Source organism: Osmerus mordax, chromosome 12, assembly GCF_038355195.1.
Source record: "Osmerus mordax isolate fOsmMor3 chromosome 12, fOsmMor3.pri, whole genome shotgun sequence".
Taxonomy (NCBI): Eukaryota; Metazoa; Chordata; class Actinopteri; order Osmeriformes; family Osmeridae; genus Osmerus; species Osmerus mordax.
In genome coordinates, this window is record NC_090061.1 from 3996549 (window position 1) to 4020858 (window position 24310).

Consider the following 24310-nt stretch of genomic DNA (forward strand, 5'->3'; position numbering starts at 1 on the left):
GCGCGTTGGTAAACGGCTGTGGAAAATCAGTAGGAAAGTGTAAACAAAGGAAAACACCGGAATAAAACGCCGGTCGAAGTTAGATAGCTGCGTCACAGTGCCACCGTGACAAGGGATTGAATATATGCTTTTCACCTGCAGCAAGGATAATATAAAAACTTCCCGAAGCGTAATTCTCACATTCAGGATGTCGGACTGAGACAAAGAGGTCTGGGGCATTCCCGTCGGAGCGGTGAGTGCGGCACATGCGATGTTGGCTTCAATGTAAAAGTTTATTGGAAAGCTGTTGCCAGGAATCAACTAATCGGTTTGAGTATATTATGTTTGCAGTGATAATCACTAGAAAAAAAGAATAATTTTCAGGGCCGCGAGACTGACCAAGTTTTAACGTCTAAGGACACTATTTTTTGAAGCTGTCTCGTGGTGAAGAAAAGCGTATGAATGAGAAATAGTCAGCCAAATGTTTGCGTGGTCGAATATTTTGCTGACCGTCCCGTGACAATGTAGGTTAGCCAGGAAAGTAAGTTAATAGCATAGGAAGTTACTTGGAGAGCAGAACATTACACTTCTATCGATTGGAGCGTTTACGTTAGGCTATGGTATGGCCATTTAAACTGGGCGAGAAACCAGCAGTACATATGTATGGGGGAGATGTTGCTACAGTCATTTAAATCATTGCTAAATTACCCTTTCATGTCCTGTCTCGAACACTCTTTAGATAGCCCTACCTAGTGTGGGTAGGATTTGTATTAGGTTTGCTATACGTTATAGTTTCGATAGTTTGTTTCGTTACCTCAATTGGCCGTTATAAAATGTAAACTACAGTTTGTTTCGGCGCTGTTGAGGTCAGCTAGGAGTCTGAGCAAGAGCAGTTGGTCCCACCAGTCCGTGGTTCTTCTTCATTCGGCTGATTTTGTGGCGTGTCTGCAGGGTGTAACCTCATCATTGAAGCCTTCTCTGGACGGGAGAGATGGAGAGGGAGCTACAATGGTGGAAAGGACAGCTAGCCGCCGACATCCATCAGTCCCTCAGGATCAAGGTGAGACCAAACACGCATGTCTAAAATACGTGAAAACCATGGAACAAAAAGACGAATCATCCCTTTAGTGTTGTCTAGGACTGTGGTCAAGTTGTGGCTGTCACCTGATAGACATAAACTCTATCTTCAGTCAACCACTCTTGCTAAGAACGAAGCCTCGGATCATAACAATCCTTGGAGATCGTTTTTCTGATTCGGCAATACACAGGTTATGTGGTAATAGTGCTGTGTTGTACGCTACACAGTGTGAGAACATTGCAAACTTAACAGGGGAGCAGGTCTGTTGTAGTTCTGAGCGAACAGGAGACTAACCCTCTCTACCTGGTCACATGGTTCTGGTGTTGACAGGCATGTTGCAGTGAGTAGATGTTTTAGTAGCCTCCGTGGTGGTAACCATAGAAGTGTCTGGCATCACATTAGTGGTGGTTAAGGAGTGGGTGTTTACAGGAAATATGAAGTGTGTACTGTGTGTTCTGTCTGAACACCCCAGACAAGACTGCCAGTAACCAGCCCAGTACTCGACTGGGAGACTACTGTGGTGTTGATGTGAAGCACAAGCCCTCAGATCTGATATGAGTCTTATCATCCGTTTAAAGATGATTTCATTCAGATTACACGGCCAAGGCTCATTAATTACCAAACGTCTTAATTAACCTCCCTGTGATCGTATTTCTCCCTGTGTGTCCCCTGATGCAAACATCTGTCACTGGGCTGGCAGCCTCATGCGCCAGGATGTTCAAACTAATGTGATTCCCTAGGAGGAGGGGAGATGTATGTGTGTGTGTACACGTGTAGTTGGGTTATATTTGCATTTGAGATGGGGACTATTGCTTGAAGAATGTCATATTATGAGTCAGTGTCTTTTGTACTGAGTCATGTAGTGTTGACTCATGTCTGTGTGTTTCTGACTCAGGTTGATATGTCAGTTAGCCTGGAAGTCTGTCTGCCTGCAGCCTCCTCAAGCACACCCATAGGATCACATTCCAGGCCTTCTAGAACCTTTAAAGAAAACATTCTAGAATCTTAAAGTAGACATTCTAGAACCTTAAAGTAGACATTCTAGAACCTTAAAGAATACATTTTAGAACCTTAAAGACACAGGCGGTCTAGAGGGAGTTTTAGACACGAGTTCCCAGTGGGAGGTGGAGAACGTGTGTGTGTGTGAATGCGAGACCAGCGGGCCCCTGAAGTGGGACGTAGAGATAGTGGTGATGTGTGTTGAGCATGTGGCAAATTATCAGACATGCAAATCAGGAGGAGGAGGAGGCAGCTGTGGAATCCTTAATTAGGATGCAGTTCCTCTACCACAGCCCCCCCCCCCTCCTCTACCACAGCCCCCCCCCCCCCCCCCCCCCCCCATGTCCCCTCTCCCCCCATCGCTCCCAGACAGACATATGGATGGATGGAGGCTAGTGGCAGAGGTGGATGTCGTTCTAATTTTTAGGGAGAGGGGGGGGGTAGTGGTCTTGGAATCAGTGTTTGGTAGCTGCCCTCGGGCTGGGGGGTGAGGGCGGGTGGGTGGGTGGGAGGGGTGGATTCAATTTAGGCTTAACTGACACCCATTGTTGCTGCTTCTGCCTCCACAAACCAAACAAACTGATCTGAATCCCGATCTCTGTGCCCAGGGATCGCGGTCAGAATAGAGCAAGTATTATAGCACATCCAGGGGTTCAGGTCTGAAGCTGTGACTGGGCAGGGCAGACCCCCAAACAATCCTTATCACATCAGTTCAGAATGACGATGACAGATGAATGAACAGCAACTCCAAACTCTGGTTGTGGAAGAGAGGAGTGGATGAGCATTCTGGGATGTATGGAGACAGCAGGATCAGAGACTGGCCACAGATACAACCTTTATTTTGGCCAGGGGGTGTTTTTCTTTTTCTCTGTGTGTGTCTTTTTAAATATATATTTTTTTGAGTCTATTGAACTGAAGGACCCCAAAGTGATGGTATTTAAGCTGATTAATTGAGCTCCAATCTGCTATTTAATCCACATGAGAACAACCTGGGTCTTAGTTCTAACCCATGCTGTGGAAGGTCACTAAATATATTTTGTGTTTTTTTTTTTTGCACAACAGAAACATGATGTGTTTTTGTTCTGGGTTAAGATGTCCACATAAAAACAGGCTAAACTGTGGGAGTCACATGATTTAAGCACCATGTTGCAAGAAACAACAAACCAAAAATAATCTATTACAGTAGTCTATGGAGTTGTGTGTGTGTGTGTGTGTGTGTGTGTATATCATGTGTGGTGTATGTATTATTTGTGTTGTGTGAGGTGCAGGCCCGTGCCTGTGGCTGTCTGGGCTCTGGGCTGATGCCTTGCGGTGTCTGAGGGCTCTGAACCCACAGCAGATCAGTGAAGATGAACAGGACTGTAGCCCCCATATCTTCTACTGCTACAGCCCCCATATCTTCTACTGCTACAGCCCCCATATCTTCTACTGCTGCCCCCCCCCTCCTCGCCTCTGCATTCTGCTTACCCTTGATCAGCTTGTAATAGGTAAAAAGAGACATCATCTCTCTATCTTGGTACAACTAAGATCTGACAACGTGTTTAAAAGGGTGATAATGGATCCTACAGGCTCAATTAACAATAGCTGTTTTTAGGTCACCCATTGGCTGCCAGTTTTACGGCGGCTGAACTTCTGTCTGTGTGTGTGTGCTAACTGTCCACCCTAAACCTGCAGGAGCTGAAGCTGCCAGCATACCGGGCCCACTCCCCCCAGATTGGGATGCGTCGCTACTTCGCGGACCTGCTGGCCATCCTGAGTAACCGCTACCAGCTGTGCCCCACAGCCCGTCACCTGGCCGTGTACCTGCTGGACCTGTTCATGGACCACTATGACGTGGCCGTCAAGCAGCTCTACGTCATCGCCCTGTCTTGCCTGCTGCTAGCCAGTGAGTCCCACACACATATCTGCATGCTCACAAGCACGTTCACACACACACACACACACACACACACACACACACACACACACACACACGGTCAGTAGCAGAAAGTCCCTGTTTCTGGTCCAACCCTCTATGCTTCTCAGTAATCACACTTTACAGAGCTGGAGAAACTCATTTATGCTGTTGATACCCTGACGGTATCATTAGACCTGTCTGTCTGTGTGCCTGTCTGTCAGCCTGTCAGTCTGTCTGCCTGCCTGTCGTCACAGTGGACTCGAGTCTCTAGTCAATGTGTTCATGCTTGTGTGTGTGTGTATGAGCTGGTCTGGGTTCCCTACGTGTGTGCAAAGTCTGGTTATTCACTGGCTGTGGTACATTAAACAGCACACAGCATCATGGGTAATTAGACTAATGATGTCGTCAAACTGGGAGTCTGGAGTAGGGTCTGCTCACAAGGGAGGGGAGCAGTGGGAGCTGATATTTCAGTGTGTGTGTGTGTGTGCGCATGAGTGTGTGTTTATTTCCACGTGTTTTGGAGTACTGTGTGTAAGAGGTCCTTTTTAAAGGGGCAGATCACTCTGAATTATAAGACTCAAACAAAGCAAGCTGACTACCTGGTTGGTCTGCTGGTTAGCAAGCTGTCTGGCTGACTAGCTGTCTGGCTGACTAGCTGTCTGTCTGACTAGCTGTCTGTCTGACTAGCTGTCTGGCTGACTAGCTGTCTGTCTGACTAGCTGTCTGTCTGACTAGCTGTCTGGCTGACTAGCTGTCTGTCTGACTAGCTGTCTGTCTGACTAGCTGTCTGGCTGACTAGCTGTCTGGCTGACTAGCTGTCTGGCTGACTAGCTGTCTGTCTGACTAGCTGTCTGTCTGACTAGCTGTCTGGCTGACTAGCTGTCTGGCTGACTAGCTGTCTGTCTGACTAGCTGTCTGTCTGACTAGCTGTCTGTCTGACTAGCTGTCTGGCTGACTAGCTGTCTGGCTGACTAGCTGTCTGGCTGACTAGCTGTCTGGCTGTCTGGCTGACTAGCTGTCTGTCTGACTAGCTGTCTGGCTGACTAGCTGTCTGGCTGACTAGCTGTCTGTCTGACTAGCTGTCTGTCTGACTAGCTGTCTGTCTGACTAGCTGTCTGTCTGACTAGCTGTCTGGCTGACTAGCTGTCTGTCTGACTAGCTGTCTGGCTGACTAGCTGTCTGGCTGACTAGCTGTCTGGCTGTCTGTCTGACTAGCTGTCTGTCTGACTAGCTGTCTGTCTGACTAGCTGTCTGGCTGACTAGCTGTCTGTCTGACTAGCTGTCTGGCTGACTAGCTGTCTGGCTGTCTGTCTGACTAGCTGTCTGTCTGACTAGCTGTCTGTCTGACTAGCTGTCTGGCTGACTAGCTGTCTGTCTGACTAGCTGTCTGTCTGACTAGCTGTCTGTCTGACTAGCTGTCTGGCTGACTAGCTGTCTGGCTGTCTGGCTGACTAGCTGTCTGGCTGACTAGCTGTCTGTCTGACTAGCTGTCTGGCTGACTAGCTGTCTGGCTGTCTGGCTGACTAGCTGTCTGTCTGACTAGCTGTCTGGCTGACTAGCTGTCTGGCTGACTAGCTGTCTGTCTGACTGGATGAGTGAGTGATTGGATGAGTGAGTGACTGGATGAGTGAGTGACTGGATGAGTGAGTGACTGGATGAGTGAGTGACTGGATGAGTGAGTGATTGGTAGGCTTGCTGCCTGATAAACTGGCTGCTCAGGCCAAGCCTCCCTGTGGTCCTGATACCAGCTCTTTGACAGATAAACGGTCTTTGTTAAAATTCAACCGGCTTCCGTCTCACAGTATTTAATCACCCTCTCTATTGTACTTCCCCCACAGTCACTGTTTAATCCTGTTAACCTAGTAGTAAGCTGCCTCTCTCTCCCTCTCCCTCTCTCTCTCTGGCTTTACCAAACCTAACTTCATCAGGTGTTTTTATTGTGCGTTTACTGTCTCCCAGAGAGAACATCAGTCTTCCTGGTGTCTCTGGGCCAGTTGTCAGGCCATCGTGGCCAGGTAAGAAGCTATTGGTCACAGCTAATGAATGACATCATGGATATGTGAGTCATTGTCGGTCTGGTAGGATCTCTCTGTACCCTAGGGGTGCTTAAGTCTCCCCCCTTTCTCTTTCTGCCTCTCTCTATCCTCTCTCTCCTCTCTATCTGTCTTTCTCCCTGTAGGCAGACAGACACTTGTTGTGTGATCTGGTGTTTCTTGTCTTGGGAAGGCCAGTAAGTTGTTTGACTGGTTGAGACTGCTGTGTTGATTGTCCTGTTGTTGTCACTGTCAGGAGGTTGTCACTGTCAGGATGTTATGTATGTACTTAGTAACATTATCTTGAGGTGTGTGGGCTAGAGAGAGGGGGAAAAGAGCATCCCATCGTTCTGTCACACAGAGCTGGGGGGCTGGGGGCCTGGGGGTGGGGGCACCTGCCATATGCTGCCTGAGTCGGGCCCCAACAAAAGCCCTTCAGCACAGCCACGGAGGGGGAGGAGGGAGGGAGTGTGTGTGTGTGTGTCTTTGGGACTGTGCATGCGTGTGTGTTCTCTGCCAGCAGTAATGATCATGCATATGAGATTCAAGATTTTCACTTCACTGTGACCAAATCTGGATAGATTTACTGGCCGGTTTCCCTGCCTGGTGACAGCAGTAAATCAGCTTCCTCAGCCTTGGGGGTGTGGATGGCTGCTCTCCTCTGGGCGTGTGGATGGCTGCTCTCCTCTGGGCGTGTGGATGGCTGCTCTCCTCTGGGCGTGTGGATGGCTGCTCTCCTCTGGGGGTGTGGATGGCTGCTCTCCTCTGGGGGTGTGGATGGCTGCTCTCCTCTGGGGGTGTGGATGGCTGCTCTTCTCTGGGGGTGTGGATGGCTGCTCTTCTCTGGGCGTGTGGATGGCTGCTCTCCTCTGTGATCCTGGGCTGGCTGACCCTCTCTGAGACTCTGTAACCATATCAACCTGGCAAGCTGCCTCAACCAGGCCTTAGCCTCCTCCTCCTCTTTCTCTCCCTGCCTCCTCCTCTGCCCCCGCACCCCCACTCACCCCCGAGTCTGTCTCTGGGGATGGGGGGTGCTGCTTCAAAGACCCCGATGTGAAACAGGATGGGGGAGGCTAGAGTTGGGTGGGGGCAGGGGAAGAAGGGGGGTGGTAGGTGTCATGCAAAGCAAGGACATGAACACCCCCCCCCCCCCCCCCCCTTGATGCACCCCCCGCCCCCCATATGTAGATTAACAAGGGCACTGCTCTGCCCCCCCTCCCATTCATGGACCTTGATGGTAATTCTGAGGGAATTATTCTGGGCACCATAATTAAAGAAATTAGGCTGGGATTGTAAAGATGGATGAGGGAAGTGGCTGGGGCTAGGGGGGCTACAGGCTGGTCTGGGTTTAGGGAGAGGGAGATGGCCTCATCTGAGGGGGTCATTAATGGGTTTCATCGTGGTTGTGTTCCATCAGGCTTGGCTGTCAGCAGTGCTGAACATGAGCGATCCACTCATCAGGAATGGCAGCTATTGCAATTGACTTGTCCATGAAAAGGTAGAGTGTCTGTGGGGGGACGACCCCACCAAACCCCCCCCCCCCAGCTCAAAATCCCTTCCCACCCCCAGGCCTCGTCAGGAGACGCTCAACCGCTGATGTCGGGGGGGGGGTGGGGGGGTCCAGGATTCTCCCTGGTCACCCAGGCATTAGCATTAAGGGTCAGGGGTCAGGGTGGGCTACATTGTCTGATCCGTCAGAGGCGATGGGGTTGACTGGGGGGGGGTCTCTGTGACCAATTTCACACCCCCAGTGAAAGAAGAGCTGGCAAATTAAAGGAGTTCAGGAGAGCCGAGAGGAAATTCCTCCACAGCTGTCGAACGCCAGAGAGCGGAGGAGACAAAGGGAGAGGGAGAACAGGAGGAGGAGTGTTAAATTCTTCTGCTTTTTAACATCATCTTGCTAATGACTTTGGTCATGTTGGCGTAGATTGAACCCCACAAGCAGAGGTCCGCCATCTGGAAACACACTGCTGGATCAAAATCTCTTTTAGTTTGTCTCTCTCTCTTTCTCTCTTTTAGTTTGTCTCTCTCTTTCTCTCTTTCCATCTCTCTCTGCCTCTTTCTCTCTCTCTCTGCCTCTTTCTCTCTCTCTCTGCCTCTTTCTCTCTCTCTCTGCCTCTCTCTTTCTGCCTCTATCTCTCTGCCTCTCTGTCTGTTTGTCTGTCTGGCTCTCTCACTCTCTTTCTCCACCACCTGCAGTACACCTGGGGGAACTACTTCCTGTTCCTACCTTCACCTCTACCTTACCTGTGACCTTTCACCTCCCACCAGCAGCACTCCTGGGCCCGCATGTGTACACACACTCACACACACACACACTTCTTGTCGGTAGCTTCAACATCATTTAGTTACCTGTGTTCCCCGCGGGCTGAACTCACCGCTCAGGAATGCACCCCCCCTCTCTATCTTTACCTCCGCTTTTCTTGCTTTCTCTCACACGGTTGGAGCGGATATGTTTACGGGGCTGTAATTTGTGTTCATTACTATGTCAACGTTACACATAAGCCCCTTAAAATACCAGGGGGAGCTTTGTAGAGAACAAGAGCGATGAGCGTGTTAATGCTGTTGCGTGCTCTTGGTGTGTTGGGCCAGCGTGAGCGTCGGTCGTCCTCTCCCGCTACACCGGATGTGCGTGCTGGATCTCCGAGTGCTGTGTGGCCTGGATCTCTGTTCCCTCTGGGCTGGATCTCCCAGTGCTGTGTGGCCTGGAGCTCTGTTCCCTCTGGGCTGGATCTCCGTGCTGTGTGGCCTGGATCTCTGTTCCCTCTGGGCTGGATCTCCCAGTGCTGTGTGGCCTGGAGCTCTGTTCCCTCTGGGCTGGATCTCCCAGTGCTGTGTGGCCTGGAGCTCTGTTCCCTCTGGGCTGGATCTCCCAGTGCTGTGTGGCCTGGAGCTCTGTTCCCTCTGGGCTGGATCTCCCAGTGCTGTGTGGCCTGGAGCTCTGTTCCCTCTGGGCTGGATCTCCCAGTGCTGTGTGGCCTGGAGCTCTGTTCCCTCTGGGCTGGATCTCCCAGTGCTGTGTGGCCTGGAGCTCTGTTCCCTCTGGGCTGGATCTCCCAGTGCTGTGTGGCCTGGATCTCTGTTCCCTCTGGGCTGGATCTCCCAGTGCTGTGTGGCCTGGATCTCTGTTCCCTCTGGGCTGGATCTCCCAGTGCTGTGTGGCCTGGAGCTCTGTTCCCTCTGGGCTGGATCTCCCAGTGCTGTGTGGCCTGGAGCTCTGTTCCCTCTGGGCTGGATCTCCCAGTGCTGTGTGGCCTGGATCTCTGTTCCCTCTGGGCTGGATCTCCCAGTGCTGTGTGGCCTGGAGCTCTGTTCCCTCTGGGCTGGATCTCCCAGTGCTGTGTGGCCTGGATCTCTGTTCCCTCTGGGCTGGATCTCCCAGTGCTGTGTGGCCTGGAGCTCTGTTCCCTCTGGGCTGGATCTCCCAGTGCTGTGTGGCCTGGATCTCTGTTCCCTCTGGGCTGGATCTCCCAGTGCTGTGTGGCCTGGATCTCTGTTCCCTCTGGGCTGGATCTCCCAGTGCTGTGTGGCCTGGATCTCTGTTCCCTCTGGGCTGGATCTCCCAGTGCTGTGTGGCCTGGAGCGCTGTTCCCTCTGGGCTGGATCTCCCAGTGCTGTGTGGCCCTCCTCTCTCTCCAGCCTGAATCTCTGTCCCCTCTGTGGGGGCTTTTGTCTCCATGTCTTGTCTGGCACAATGAGGAGATGAACTCCTCGGGTGTCTCTCTGCCAGGATCAAAGAGACTTGGGGTGGAGGGTGAGATCGGGGGACTGGTGGGTGGGGGGCGGGGGATTGCTGTTTATGATGGCGTCTGTGTAGACCAGTAGAACAGGAAGCGGAGCTGTAGACACAGAGGAAATTGGGCTGTGTGGGCTGGAGTGTGGACAATTCAGCCAGGCAGCGAGTCAGACACACAGAAAAGCAGAGTGATATCTTACCTCCCCCTAGCCAAGCAACCAATACGTCTGAACAGCAGCATTGTGTGTGTGTGTTGGTGTGTGTGCTTGGTGATTGCTTCCTGTTCTAGTGAGGAGACTCCATCACTGCCAGTGTGCTAATTACTCCTCTGGCCTGCTGTTATCTCTCTCTCTGTCTCCCCCTTTCTTCCTTACCCCTCCCCCTTTTATCTCCCTCCCTTTCCTGTCTCTCTTTCTCCTATATTTTCTCTCTCTTTACCGCCCTCTCTCTGTGTCTGTTGCTGTGCCACCAGAGCGAGGCAGGAAGGCAGTGGTAAGTGTGTGTAAGCTGGGGCTTCCAGCGGTGTCACAGGGCCGGCCTGGTAACCCAAGCTCATGGCTGTACCGGTTACTATAGGAACGGTGGTTGGTTGCAGCACGCCACAGTCCCTGAACAGCCGACAGTACAGATGTTGTTTGCGTGCGTGCGTGCGCTGGTTTGTTCGCGCTAGCTTGTGCAGACATTCCTCCAAATTAACCCCAGTGTGTGAGTGTAGTGTGGGTGGGTGTTCTCTGCAGTCCAGTATGTCAGTCCAGCTGAGTGGAAATTCTCCAGTTTCTACAGCAGACACATCAGTATACATAAGACAAGTCTACAGAGGCAGTCTATTTGTGTTCGTCTAAAGTCAATCAATCCAAGAGCTGAAGCACCATAAGCGTGCTCCGGTGGGTTGTCAGGTTTGGCAGCACTACGCCATGTTGCCCCCGGATAGTGCTGCTGCTGAAACTTTAAAGGACAAGGAATTCAAGGGTGTTTCTGGGCGGCTTGTGCTGGTGTAACCTGACTCCTCACCTCCCCCCCCCCCTCTTCTAAAAGGAGAACGAGTGGGGCCTGTCACACAGACGTGAGGCCCCCACACTGTTGCCATGGGGAAGACAATGTCCCACGTGGGAGGGTGGAAGGAAGGAAGGAAGGAAGGAAGGAAGGAAGGAAGGAAGGAAAAGTGGTCGAGGTAAGAGAGAAACAGAGAGAGGAGGAGAGAAGAAAGAAGGGTTAAGAGCGAGAGGTAGAGGTAAGAGAGAAGAAGAGAGGGCGATAGAAGGGTGAAGGAGAGGAGGACTGGGAGGGGGGAGAGCGTGGGAGGCTGCTTGGTGATTAGGCTGCAGCTGTGTGTGAAGGACTAGGGGTCCATGGGTGTTGCTATGGGATGCAGAGTGGTGCCTGGAGAGACTCAGACATCAGAACAGGATGACGGCTGCCTAGTCTCACACACACACACTGCCCACAATACTGAGTAGGTGACACGCCATGACAAACAAAACCCTCTCCTCATCTCTCCCTCCCCCAGGTAAGTTTGAGGAGAAGGAGGACCGGGTCCCTAAGCTGGAGCAACTCAACTCCCTGGGCTTCATGTGCAGCCTGAGCCTGGTCCTCAACAAGAAGGACCTGATCAAGATGGAGCTGCTGCTGCTGGAGACGTTCGGCTGGAACCTGTGCATGCCCACGCCCGCACACTTCATCGACTACTACCTGCAGGCCTCCGTCCAGGAGGGGGACCTGTACAACGGCTGGCCCCTCTCCTCGCTCTCCAAGACCAGGGCCTTCATGGACAAGTACACACACTACTTCCTGGAGGTGTCCCTGCAAGGTGAGGCGGAGGAGAGCCGAGATGGAGGGATAGGGGGAGGAGAGGATGTGGGGGGGTTGGTGGAGGAGGGACGGGTGGTGAACTGGAGGAGGAAAGGAGATGTTGAGAAGAGGGGGATGGAAATGTATGTTTTTGTTTTGTTTCAGTTGATTCTTTTGAGTTCTGTTAGATATGTTGTGTTGTTGTTTGACACTTATTTTTCTACGTTTTGTGTGTGTCTGTATTGTGTCTGTTCTGTTTCTATGTGTGTGTGTGCGCGTGTATTCTGTGTGTGTGTGTGTGTGTGTGTGTGTGTGTGTGTGTGTGTGTGTGCGTGTCTGTTGTGTGTGTGTGTGCGCTCCAGACCACGCCTTCCTGAGTTTCCGTCCCTCCCAGGTAGCAGCATCGTGTGTGGCCTCGTCTCGTATCTGCCTGCAGGTGTCCCCGAGCTGGACCAGCGCTCTGCACCTCCTCACCGGCTACAGCTGGGATCACCTCTCCCAGTGCATCGAGCTCATGCTGCTGTAAGACGCACACCTCGCTCTCTCTCTCGCTCTCTCTCCAGCCGCCGGGCTTTCCATCCTCTCCTTCTTTCCCTCTCTTCGTGTGATCCCTTTCTCTTTCCTCCTTCCCTCTTTCCCTGTTAGCTCTGTCGTGTTGTTTTGAATCACCTTGTAATCTCCATGTTCTCTCTGTGCTCCGCAGTGCCCATGACAACGACGTGAAAGAGGCCAACAAATCCAAGTCCACGCCTCCATCTCGCCCCTCGTCCGTCCAGCCCCAGGCCTCGCACCTCTCCCCGGCCTCCTCCACCGCCACCCCCCAGCACCTGCTCTTCCAGCCGGCAGCCTTCCCTCACCTCGCCCAGCACTCGCCCTCCCTCTCCCAGCTGCACGTGCTGAGCGAGGCCCAGGCTTTGGGGCCTGCGGTGGTCAGCATGTCCCAGGACTTCCTGCAGAGCCACAGGATGGGCCTGCTGACGGGCGCCTCCTCCATGGCTACCTCCGGAGGGGGGGCCTTCCCCTCCTACCCTAGCCTGGCCTCGGGGCTCCAGCCCGGGCCTCGGGCGCTGCCCCTGCAGGCTCCTCTCTCGGTGCAGATGGCCCTGGAGCCTCGTCACTGCCTCAGCATGGCGTACAGCGGAGGGGGCTACCTGGCCGCCCACCCGGCCTTCGCCGCCAGCTGCTTCGACAGGTGACGCCAGGAGACGGAGAGAGACGGCAAGACGGGAGCGCGGGAGCGCGCCAGCCTCCCGTCGTTCCTTCCTCCCCCTGTCCGGCCCGTCGCAGACCTCCTCTCTCTCTCCGTCGACACCCCCCCTCTCCTCCGCCCCGCGCCCTCCTCCGTACGCCAGAGGCGACTCAAACGCAAGCAGAGGTCGAGGGTCAGCGTCGACCCGGTAGAGGTCATCACGTTGACGTGACGTTGCTGACGTCACAGCTGGCTGCTAACGCTAGCCGCTAACGCTAGCCGCTAACAGACTGTGAACACTCGGCCCGGCCCACAGGGATTGGGCACCGGGCTGAGCACCAGGACCCTGAACACACACTGAAGCTGAATAAGACTGGTTCAGTTCGGTTGCCGCTGTTCTTACCACTGGGAGGGAGGAGAGGGATTGGACCTGAGCCAGGGTCCACTGTACCATGTAGCAACAGGGTTTATGTGGTAGCTGGACTCTCTGTTGAATACTGAAGGGTTAAGGGCCACCTCTGTCAAAGGGGCCGAGAGCTCATTGTTCTCCTCACAGCAGGGTCAATCCTGTCTTGTAGCATACCTGCTCTGTTTCCGGTCTGTACCACTACACCAGCCCTCATTCCTCCATCCATCCCTCACTCCCTCTCTTCCAAAGTCTGCCCCTGGGGTGGAATTCTCACACCAGTGTGTGTGTGTGTGTGTGTGTGTGTGTGTGTGTGTGTGTGTGCGCGTGTGTGTGTCAGCCACTCCCCCTCCCAGCCCAGGCCCTCACAGAAGACCAAACAAAGCTTTGATGTTACTGCCTCTTCTCCTCTCCTCCACCCAGGAACTCTATCGGTGGGCTGAACCACAGGAAGGAGGGTGGGGGGTGAAGGGTGGAGGGGCGGGGGGTGCCCCACGTCGGGGTACAGATGTAAATGCTGCTGCCTTCAGGCGCTCCGTCGAATCTGCGTCCACGACGGCCTGCCAATGTTTACATAAACCACCATGTTTCAGGGACTTGAACAAGATTACTTGAATACGAAGACGATGCCATTGAAACTTGTCCTTAGCTTTTATTTATATTTAGTTTTTTTGTTATACTCCTTGTTCTGTTTTAATATTTTATTTCTTTTTTTGATTTAGTGTAGCTTTGTTCTTCCGTTTGTACGAGTGTAAACATTCTAAAGGTAGGCTTTAGGCCTGTTGTCCACCTCCTGTCTGTAGTGTAGATACCCACTGAATATCCACATTCACTCCTCCTCCCCTTTTGTCCGTTATTCACTGTGCTTTAATGAGAATGCTAATGGTGCAGCCTAGGGGGTCCTCTATCTCTCCATCCTCCCTTCTTCCTTTCTCTCTCTCTCTCTACTCTCTGGTGTCTCTCTTCCTCCTTTCCCTTTCTCTCTCTCTACTCTCTGGTGTGTCTCTCTCTCTCTCTAGAGCCTTTCTCTCATCTCTCTGGGAGCTCTTCACCGATGTCAGGGAGGGAGCTGACATGCCGTCAGAAGATCGCAGCTGCTACTGACTGCTGTGTCAGGGAGGGGGGGGGGGGGGAGAGGGGGAGAGGAGGATGAGTGACCTTGGAGGTGAAACTTCGACATCTGCAGGCCCTCATCTGCAGGCCCTCATCTGCAGGCCCTCATCTGCAGGCCCTCATCGGTAATTGCTTCCCAGATTCGCCGCGCTGCGATTCTCAATCTTCTACTTCCTGTCCAGGCTATAAATACTGCCAGATCCACGGTTCCAGGGTCACGCCGGTTACCATGGTGACGACTTCAAAGTCACACCCCCCCCCTCCCTTGACGGCCAGTCTTGATTGGACGGGAGGGGTGGGGATTCTAGCCAAGTAGCATTCCAGCGTGAGGGGGTCTGATGGTTTGATTGGCTGCGATGGGCGTACAGGAAGTGGTGGTCTTGTTATCTCAGTCTTCAGGGAGCATGGAGCCTGGGTGCCCTTGCCTCTAAGCTTTAACTGAGACATTGGAAGGCTATGAGTTAACAGCAGTTTGCTGCTATTGTTGAGCTATGAATTTTGGTTGAACCAGCGATAACCCTTTATAACACTATCCCTTTAGGATAACATTATCCTTTTAGTACAACACTAACCCTTTAGTACAACACTTCCCCTTTTACTAAAACACTGCCTCTGTAATAGAACACTGTTAGTTTTGTCTCAGGATTATTTATGTTGTCTGGAGCTACCAAATGTCCAATTCCTGACTGACCAATGAGTTGAAGTCAGTATTCACCACAGAGATGTCTGGACCTCTGTTCAGTCTCTGAGTTGACAACACTGTCCTCTCAGCACAGTGTTGCTTTAGTCAGCCTAGAGTGCCAAGGGGCTGGATAGGTGGCCTGGGCCATCGCACAGCTGGGGGGAAGAAAAGAAACCGCATCTGTGCTAGACTAGAGTATCCGATCACGGATAAATGGCTAAGATGATTCCAAATAGGATTTGGACCCAGGTCTGTGGCCAGCACTATTCAGGGCTCTGTCCTGTATGCTACTGTGACACCACCTGTAAGACGCCACGCCTTCCTCAACTGTGGTGACTTTGTACAGCCTCCGTTTGTTTTGTTAATTCGGCATTCCTCATTATGGATGTTTATTATTATAATTTGTAACTTTTTAGTTTAGTTAATTTTTTTTATTGTATTTTTGCATATTCTGTTTTAGAACGTTTGATGCTAAGGGTGTGAAAACAAATATCCACGTCAGTCTGCTCTCCCCTCAACTGTACACACACACACACACATACACACACACAAGCAGCTCACTGAGGTCTCAAGGTGCAATAATGATAACGGTGAGACTGTTTTGGTTTCGTTGATGGATAAATCTCCCATCAGCCATCAAGGTCTGGTGACTTCACCCCGGGACATCTTCTGATAAGTTATTGTTGATGGTGTGACTTGATGATGTGCCCTGTGGCGGTGCAGGGTGGAGGAGGATGACCACAGGGAATATGTTGCATATTGCAGCCAAACAAAAAACTAAAAGAAACAATTCCTTCTGTAATGTACCACGGCATTGTTCTACAGGCAGAAAGAAGATGATGATGATGATGCAGTCACACCAGACTAGGACTGTCGTCCACATGAAATGATGCCACAAACCCATCACCTCTATTTTTGTAATATTGTGTTTTTTTTTTCGTTTTTTTTGCTAGGTTTGGTTGATATGCCACTGAACGATAAAATTGTTTATTTTATCAAAATGTGCCATGGGAATAAATGAACAAATACAAAAGAGCAGCCTGAATGTTTTTCGTGTGTGTGTGTAGCATGTGTGGTGTGCCCAACCACAGCTTGGAAGGAAAACAGACAGACCTGACATTCATACAGACAGTGGTTAAGTAGTCATCTTGTTACTTTGTTGACTATGATTCTCCTGAAGGGCCATCATGTAGGAGTACCAGCCTCTGCCCCCCAGCCTCTGCCCCCCAGCCTCTGCCCCCCAGCCTCTGCCCCCCAGCCTCTGCCCGAGGGCCGGAGACAGTGAAGGTTCTTTGTTCAGGCGTTCGGTCTGCTGTATCCAATGATGTGTGAAAGCATTCCTTCCTTCCTGTCCAGCTGATATGAAATGATTAGCAACATAGTGCTTGTAGCATCACCTGCCACTGAGAACCCTCTGACAAGAACGGACTACATTTAGTCATTTAGCAGACGCTCTTATCCAGAGCGACTTACAGTAAGTACAGGGACATTCCCCCGAGGCAAGTGAAGTGCCTTGCCCAAGGACACAACGTCAGTTGGCATGAATCGAACTGGGAATCGAACTGGCAACCTTCGGATTACTAGCCCGACTCCCTCACCGCTCAGCCAACTGACTCCCTACATTCTTTAATTTAGGGAATCTTTATTTCATTAAAACCGTAATGAATATTCATGTTCACTCCGGTACTTTTCCAGACATGTTACCTCAGAGATTTCTCAGATATTAGTTTTGTAGGAGTATTTGAACAGGTCCAGTTTGGCTGACTGTTGCCGTAGGTTACGGATTACACACTACAATGCTCGTCCTCTATCTTCTTCCTCCTTTCCTCATGAAATGTAGCACGGCGGCCTGTCACATAGAGGCCTATTCACCCCCCTCACTCAGTATTAATACAAACATTCTCTTTAACTTGTTCTCTCTCACACAAACAGTGTCACCATGTCAGCTCTTATTTGACATGACATTATGCTTGTAAGTTGTCGCCTGCACCCCCCCCCCCCCCCCTCCCAACACACTGCATGTCTCTGAGTGGGTCTCTGAGGGGGCCCTGGTGTTCCACTGTGCTCTGGACAATCCAGCCTCTCTTTAGTGTGGCTCATAGTGAGGGGGTCACTGTGGTGTTGAACAGGGCCCTGGCCAAGACCATCCCTGCATTTCCATGTGCTCTGAGGACCAGCCTTGTGCGAATTGAAGACAAAACCACTGTGTAGGATTGGAAACAAATGAGTTGTGGCATGTTTTTTTTTCTTTTTTCAAGCGTTTTAGTTCAACTGTTTCCCTCCCAGCATGTTTAGATTAACATATATAAAATAATGTGCTAGTCTTTGTACTGTAGGCAGCAGTTGTTATGGCATATCTAACTGTTACAGAGGTCAGAGGCCCTGGAATCAACACCACCGTGAGAACTTAGAAGTGATTGAAGTCAGTGAGTGAAGAGGATTATATTCTATCAGTCACACTGACCATCTGTGTGAGGAGAGGGATGGATGGAGATAGGAGAAGGGCGATGGGTCAGTGTCTTGATAATAGATCATTCTCTCCCCAGCTTGTGTTTGCAGGCAGAGAGGGGGCTTAGCTAACTCGTTTGAATTTGTCTGGGGGGTGGAGAGGAAGGGTATTCATGGTCTCCCTGTTATTGTGTTGGGGTGGTGTTGTCTGTATGCACGTGCTGAGGAACTTACTGGGCTGATCCCTGAGTCTTTGGCTTCTAGCCCCGTCGGCTGCTTAGTTCTCTAGAGAAAGTACAAACTTTACTAACAACAATGGACGACGCAATTGTTTGGTTTTATTTTTTATTCAGAGCGGTTTTATTGTAGTAAAGCAGTAAAGAAAATGTATGCTGTGATTGCTGACAACAAGGATGATTATATTTCCAGTTTTCCGTTAAGAAGCACAAAAATATTTGGCTACGGGACAGTTAATTCTCTAAGCGTCTAGCCTACCACCCGAACATGCGCTAGATGTCGCTGTTTTAATCACATATCAAGCATTGAGACATCAGACACCCGCCCCCTAGTGGTGAGAATGTAGACCAACGGCTTTAGATTTGAATGCTGACTTTCTTCATGGTCACTCCTTTCTCCCCAGGTACAGTGTATGTCTACAGTTGGGAGAGATGGTCAGTTAGGATGGAGTATTAAAAAACAAGAAAATGCCAATATGGTGTTCGATCATAACGAGACATGTTGTCAATGTCAAACCAAATTGAGATGAAATGTAACAGTGGAAACAAATCTGTAATTATCTAACAATAGTTTTTATGACTGTTAAAAGGAAAGTGTAAATTGAATATTTACACTGAACACTGATAACTACATATCTCATGCTCACCTCAATTAGCTTTCCTTCAACTATCTGTGCTGTAAAGAGGAAGGCTGGACACTGGACGATAAGAGTCCCCATCATGTAGGCGGGAATAGCCTGAGTTAAGAAACAATAAGAGACAGATTATTTACTCTTTCCTCAATGATTCAAGTGTTGAAAGTGCTGATCGTGAATTTCAGTACATACGGTGCACCGACCTTCGAAGGTCTTGGCACTACGTTACGTTAAATTGTATTCAGTCGGCACATATTCCGAAAATTCTATTACGATAGCGGTGTCATGCAGTGTGTTTTTAGGTCAGAAGGAAATGACCACGAGGACAGTATACAGACACGTCTTAAACTTTCTTACCTTGAAAATTAACCCTCTTCTGGTGGTGAGCTCGCACTCCTTGCCAATTGTGATCTTGTTTGTCCAGTTTATTGGACCTTGGGGATGAGTCCAGGTGATTTCCATTCCAGTTTGAGACAGCTCCGTCACCTTTTGCATGGTCTCGGGTTTACCTGTGCCTGCAAGAAAACAGCATGTTCATTATGAAACCTGGAGGAAACACTCAAACTGACTGGACTTGGGAGAAGTATTTATATACGATTTAAAAACATATAATACTCTCTTTCCTGTTTTAAATGATTCCCATTATCTGCATGGCAAACCAGAAATGTTCTCCAACATTACAAAACTATTCCTCGACAATGTCCAGGTGGAATAAAGGTCCTTTGTATCAGTATCTGGTAAATAAAGACGTATGCAGGTGACAGCTGATTACCCACCTAAGGCCTCGTAGAACTCATCCCTCTTCTCCACCGACTCCACTTCATACGTTCCCTTGAACATTGTAGAGCAGGAGCTGGTGAGGTTCAAGCTGAGAGGAGATGCAGTTCAGAGGAGTGCGGATGCTCTCTCTTAAATACTGAAAATCGACATCAAGGGGGGGCAGCCTAGGGTGGTGTGGTAGGAGACATTTGCTTCTCTTTGGGATTCAAATCCCTGTGTAAATTGAGGGTGGCATCTTGACCTATGTGTCGGTATGTCTCCTCTCCCCTACCTGGCCCGCCCCACTCTCTCTATACCCAGGCTACAGGACTCTAACTGTGGGGGGGGGGAGGTACGTTTGAAAATGCAAAAACAGTTCAAATGTGATCAGTTATGTTCCTGTTTCCCACAGGGAATGGTACCTGGGTGTTTCAACTGCTACTCATCTGAGACAGTCTGTCTATTTTGATTGTGAGGAAAATTCCCGTTTTAATTTTGAATATTCACCTGGGTCTATTTAAAACCAGCATGGCAGGACAGATTAATACCAGTTGTTATTGCTCCTGGCCTGGATTTTTGTTTAAGCATTTGTGTGTTTGAGGAGGGGAGGGTAGGAGCTGGTTGGGGCTGGGTGCTTCTACTAGAGAAGTCAGGAGGTATAAAACATGCAGACAACCACAGTTCTGCACCAGTCTGCTGAGACACATTGAGCTCCTCATCTTGTCCTCCGACAAAGCTCCTCTAATCAGCCATGTCCTTCACCGGGAAATACCAGATGGTGAGAAAGGAGAACTTTGATGAGTATATGCAACTGCATGGTAAGATATTTACTGATGTATAGTTTTGTTCTTGATATTCTTGTGTCTCAGATTTACTTTTTTTGTTACTGAAACAAAGACAAAAAGAAATATCACACACAAACACAGTCCTGTGCTGAAGTCACACCTATGTTTCACCTGGTCCTAGTATCTGTCCTGTGATCCCTTTCGTAGGACTCAATAATGACCTCATCAAGAAGGGTATTGACGACATGTGGGTGACCGAGATCAACCAGAATGATGACTTCACCTTGACCAAACAGTTCAAGAACCGCAGCTGGACAAACACCTTCACTGTCGGGGAGCACTGTGAGCTGACGTCTGTCAACGGTGTCAAGTTCATGGTAATTAATTATTCATTTGTAACAAATAATTACTTTGTGGACAGGAAGTTATGTTTTCTACTACTGTGTTTGTGTTTATCAGACCACCCCCACCATCGAAGAAGGGAAGCTGAAGATCCAGTATCCTCTCTATCTTTACACCGCTGAAGTGAATGGTGACGAGCTGATCGAGGTGAGAGAGAGACAGAGAGACATTCACAAAAGTAGAGAGCAAGAGTAGTGAGAGACTTAAAGATTGAGAGGAGAGATACTCAAACAGGAGAGATGTAACGCTAAATGGCAAATTACTGAAATTTCAATGTTTCACTCTGGCCGTCTCAACTTTCTGCTCCCCTCCCAGACCAATACAATCTTCACCAAGAAAGGAAGTTCTATCTGTTACTACTACAGCAAGAGGATCTGAGTCTTAAGGGCAGCCAGGCCCTTCTGCATTGGGTTGACATGCTATATCTTCATCCTGCCACTAGGGGCAGTGTGAACATGTCCCTCTGTGTTCCTCAGTAACCAAGCTGTCTAGTAAAAGCAAGAGAAATAAAGTTTTCCTGGTATATATGTGCTGTCTTCCTGAAATGATTTGCAAACAACCATTGATATTTTGTGACTTTGAGATCCCTGACATCATGTTTGTGTTAAGATACTTTTCATGAACAGTGTAAAGCAGCTAGCAGTTACGTAAATGATCTCACATAAAATAGCGAGTTTGGTGATCTTCCCAAAATGATAATTGACGATAGGATTCTATGTTGCTGCCCTTCAAGGAAGAGAGAACAAGTTGTTAAAATTGTACGCTTCGAGCTACATTGACAATTACGAAGGTAAGGTTGATCTAACTCACACAGTAAAAGTAGCTAGCTACCTAGTAAGGGATTTGAGCAGTAGCTAGCTACATTAGCTAGGCTGGCTAATTAGCCATTTGTAGCTACATTAAAATGTGGGCCTAGTCAATTGTCTGTCGGTTTGCTTGGTAGTCATTAATCTTAACAGATGAATAATTGATCAGTCATTTGTTCCCTATGGATAATGTAATGCACATTATTGTTCAGTTTCTAACAAAAATCTGGAAACGGGAGAGATCGCTACATGGCGACTTTTTATTGGTCGAAGAAAAAGAGCGAGAAGCGTACAATATTGTGTAGGCTTAAGAGAGCAATAGCTAAGAGTTAACAACCTGTTCTGGATATTAAAAGTCACGTTTCTAACTTCGCCGTAAGTTCTAGACCTGGGAATCACGCAATAATTACAGGAAATGTATATTATTTGATCAATTTCGCTTAAGCAAATTCAAGTCGAGTGTATGTGAGAACAGAAGAGTTTCGCCTGAGTTCTGGAGTTCAGGGATCTGCTCGGGCAGGTTTGCCGTTAGTCGCTACTGTCAAACGGCTGGGAGGGAGTCGTAACATTTATATCCTCCTGTTGATCCTGGAGAACGTCACGCTCTTCTCTCCTTGTGTTACACAATGCTGCATTCGGGGAGAAAGGGAGAGTAGGAGAAAGATAGACATAGTTTGAGAGATTCCTGTTCAAATGTTGTCAGTGTGTGACCGCGAGTTAAAGAGGCGCTATGATGTTGTATGTATGTATATGGTATAATATAGTTACGTTTAACAGCATATACTGCGATTTGATCTTAATCTTGTCTCAGGTCAGAGGAGAAAGTACATAAGTGACAGTAGAATGTACAACTGATTGTCTATATTCACGCCAGATTCACAAATCTCTCACCATGACTAGCTTTTCTCCATCCATCTCAGCTGTGAACACATAGTCTGGAAACAAGATAGTAAGTTTGCCCCCATCCATGGTGGGGGTGGCCTAGGAGGGACAAACAGAGAGCGGTTAGTTCTATTTGTCAGCATCCTACAGTTTAGATTGGTGTTCTGCCTGTGAGGAAGTGAGGATTCAGCTGCAGACTGCTTATGGGCTGCAGGTTGCATACAGTTCGCCTGATATTTCTGATCACATATGGATTATAACCTCTGATCTTTATAAAACAATTACAACAAGTAAAACATTTGTAGACAATATTTCTCTATGACATACGGTACCAGTCAAAAGTTTGGACACATTCATGGGAAAATGTGTCTAAACTTTTGACTGGTACTGTAAAATATATATATTTTTAAATGCTGTCTTACCATAAACTTGGTTCCTAGCATAGTGTCCAGTTCACTCTCTTGTCCGATGGTGAAAATATTGGTCCAGGTCCAGTTAGGGATCTTCTGGGTCCAGGTGAACTTCTGACCCTCCTGACTCACCTCACTCACAACCTTGTAGTCCGTTTTAGCATTTAGCAACCCTGCGAGTAAGCAATCAAAATTAAGCTAGGCTAGGCTACACAAGGTTGGGTTAAGATTACAACGTTTAAAAAATGAAGAAGGCAGGCATTTAGGTAATAAGTTCTCTGCTATACACAGTTTATGTTCAGTCGAAAATATTGTTCATCTAGCCGGGTTTAACTATTATTAGTCCATCTAATGGCAATTCAGTATGCATAAGCCACTTTATCTCAGTATCCGATTGCACTATGTTGACCATTCACGCTGCTCATTCTATTCTTATTTTTATATATATTTTATATTTAAATTGTTGTATTCTTAGATTGTTTAGTTCTTAGAAATAGTTAAACTTTTGTACTTTTACTTAATTTAAGATCTGTATATGTTTAGTGTTTTGCACCTCCCTGCCACAGTAAATTCTGTGTTTGTATAACATACATGGCGAATAAACCGAATTCTGATTCTGATTCTGATTGAAGGTAAGATGTAGACCTACCAATGGCTGCCAGGAACTCCTCGTAGTTCTGCTGGCTTTCCAGCTCGTAAGTCCCAGAGAAGGCCATGGTGTGGTTGAAGGAAGACGGTACTGAGAGAGGAGTGTGGGAGAGAGAGAGAAGAGGTGTGGTGACGTCACACACACACACCCACACACAATCGCACACACAATCACACACACTCAATCGCACGCGCACACACCTCTGTTCTCATGGATTCTGACTCAGATACCGACTCACGTTACCCACACACGCGCACACACACACACACATCTGAGGCACTTTAACACACGCATGCACACACACCCCGAGGCCCCAGAAGGAAGTGTCTTCTGATGTCCTGTGACGGAGGGCTACAAGTATGCATCTTCAGGTCTGGTTCTGCCCCAGCAATCAGCGTTACTTTCCTGACAGAGCAGCATTGTTGAGTGTTTAGGTTGGCCACACAGCAAAGGCGTCAACTGTGGCTTCATTCCTTCAGTTCACCCTCAGGTACTGTTGTTTTAAGAAACGGTGACTACGCGGGTTGATGCCACTGGATTTGAACACCACACAGGTGGTTACACGTTGGGGCAGGTCGATCCTCTGTTTGATTTACGAAACCAGACATAAACTTGATTGATAATTCAATGCAGATCGTGTATTAGAATATAATACACCCCCCCTCCTTCCATAAAACGGTTTTAGCTCAAAGTTGTTGCAAATGATTACAAACACCAGATACCATATTGTATAGGATGTTACACAGTAAACTTTAACCCTTGTGTTGCCTTCGGGTCACATGACCCAAAGGTTCACAACGAACCATCTTTGTGTTTAGACAATTTTACCCAATACAAATAAAAATAATTTTCTTTTGACCTTCGCAATGTGGGGGGTCTGAGACAGCCCAACGGTTAAAAGAAAATGCTTCACTTTGTTTTTGTATGCGGTAAAGTTGTCGTAATACGACGGTGGGTCACAATGACTGATGGGTCAGAATGACCCGAAGAAAAACAAAGGGTTAAACTCTTGGCAACTGACACACATTTCCGAACCTGTCTCATCTCCAGTGCTGAGGCTCACCACTGTAGATGAGACAGTTATTTATGAGGTTCAGATACATGGAACTTGACAGTCAGGGAAATCAAAATCCTCTTAGTTTTCGCCTGAAACGCCCCAGGGATAAGAATGATATGTTTCTTGTTGAATTACAGCAGATAAACTAAATGTATTGCTTTGAAATTCTTTCTTTGGAATGGGCCGGATCTAAAAATAGCTGTGGAGATATTTTCTTTGCAGGGATCATGCCCAGCGAGCCAGCTCAAACACCACGTCTACGATGCTCAGGTGATGGATCTGAAAACAGTTCCCAGGAGTTGTCAGCTCCCCTTCTCTCCTCACCCTCCCCTCCTTCTCTC

The 24310-nt window shown here is 48.9% G+C and overlaps 4 protein-coding genes across 4 annotated transcripts; 2 read left to right on the top strand and 2 right to left on the bottom strand.

Moving 5' to 3' along the window:
* The first annotated feature begins 47 nt into the window (after positions 1 to 47).
* ccnjl (cyclin J-like) lies at positions 48 to 13534 on the top strand. The gene is made up of 6 exons (XM_067247869.1): positions 48 to 232; positions 931 to 1039; positions 3731 to 3941; positions 11230 to 11529; positions 11873 to 12032; positions 12214 to 13534. The coding sequence occupies exons 2-6, from the start codon at positions 971 to 973 to the stop codon at positions 12704 to 12706; spliced, it is 1233 nt and encodes a 410-aa protein (XP_067103970.1). The 5' UTR covers positions 48 to 232; positions 931 to 970; the 3' UTR covers positions 12707 to 13534.
* A 4154-nt stretch (positions 13535 to 17688) lies between these two features.
* Positions 17689 to 19286, bottom strand: LOC136954743 (gastrotropin-like). Its single transcript, XM_067248393.1, has 4 exons — positions 18996 to 19286; positions 18577 to 18734; positions 18232 to 18321; positions 17689 to 18001 (listed from the first exon to the last, which is right to left on the bottom strand). The coding sequence occupies exons 1-4, from the start codon at positions 19057 to 19059 to the stop codon at positions 17942 to 17944; spliced, it is 372 nt and encodes a 123-aa protein (XP_067104494.1). The 5' UTR covers positions 19060 to 19286; the 3' UTR covers positions 17689 to 17941.
* Positions 19287 to 19341: 55 nt separating this feature from the next.
* Positions 19342 to 20692, top strand: LOC136954740 (gastrotropin-like). The gene is made up of 4 exons (XM_067248391.1): positions 19342 to 19796; positions 19971 to 20140; positions 20223 to 20312; positions 20481 to 20692. The coding sequence occupies exons 1-4, from the start codon at positions 19730 to 19732 to the stop codon at positions 20541 to 20543; spliced, it is 390 nt and encodes a 129-aa protein (XP_067104492.1). The 5' UTR covers positions 19342 to 19729; the 3' UTR covers positions 20544 to 20692.
* Positions 20693 to 21217: 525 nt separating this feature from the next.
* Positions 21218 to 23065, bottom strand: LOC136954742 (gastrotropin-like). Its single transcript, XM_067248392.1, has 4 exons — positions 22913 to 23065; positions 22276 to 22436; positions 21863 to 21952; positions 21218 to 21600 (listed from the first exon to the last, which is right to left on the bottom strand). Exons 1-4 carry the CDS (start codon positions 22977 to 22979, stop codon positions 21541 to 21543), a joined length of 378 nt encoding a protein of 125 aa, XP_067104493.1. The 5' UTR covers positions 22980 to 23065; the 3' UTR covers positions 21218 to 21540.
* Between the last annotated feature and the right edge of the window lie 1245 nt (positions 23066 to 24310).

Excerpts from the sequence above, each read along its gene's own strand:
- ccnjl (XM_067247869.1), top strand. The coding sequence starts at position 971 with ATGGAGAGGGAGCTACAATGGTGGAAAGGACAGCTAGCCGCCGACATC. Across the intron at positions 3,942-11,229 it reads GTCTTGCCTGCTGCTAGCCA|GTAAGTTTGAGGAGAAGGAG; the intron begins GTGAGTCCCACA and ends TCCCTCCCCCAG. Across the intron at positions 11,530-11,872 it reads CCTGGAGGTGTCCCTGCAAG|ACCACGCCTTCCTGAGTTTC; the intron begins GTGAGGCGGAGG and ends TGTGCGCTCCAG.
- LOC136954743 (XM_067248393.1), bottom strand. The coding sequence starts at position 19,059 with ATGTTCAAGGGAACGTATGAAGTGGAGTCGGTGGAGAAGAGGGATGAG. Across the intron at positions 18,322-18,576 it reads GAAGAGGGTTAATTTTCAAG|GCTATTCCCGCCTACATGAT; the intron begins GTAAGAAAGTTT and ends TTCTTAACTCAG. Across the intron at positions 18,002-18,231 it reads TTGAAGGAAAGCTAATTGAG|ACATACACTGTACCTGGGGA; the intron begins GTGAGCATGAGA and ends TCCCAACTGTAG.
- LOC136954740 (XM_067248391.1), top strand. The coding sequence starts at position 19,730 with ATGTCCTTCACCGGGAAATACCAGATGGTGAGAAAGGAGAACTTTGAT. Across the intron at positions 20,141-20,222 it reads TCAACGGTGTCAAGTTCATG|ACCACCCCCACCATCGAAGA; the intron begins GTAATTAATTAT and ends TGTGTTTATCAG. Across the intron at positions 20,313-20,480 it reads ATGGTGACGAGCTGATCGAG|ACCAATACAATCTTCACCAA; the intron begins GTGAGAGAGAGA and ends CTCCCCTCCCAG.
- LOC136954742 (XM_067248392.1), bottom strand. The coding sequence starts at position 22,979 with ATGGCCTTCTCTGGGACTTACGAGCTGGAAAGCCAGCAGAACTACGAG. Across the intron at positions 22,437-22,912 it reads GGAGTTCCTGGCAGCCATTG|GGTTGCTAAATGCTAAAACG; the intron begins GTAGGTCTACAT and ends GCTTACTCGCAG. Across the intron at positions 21,953-22,275 it reads TGCTAGGAACCAAGTTTATG|GCCACCCCCACCATGGATGG; the intron begins GTAAGACAGCAT and ends TGTCCCTCCTAG.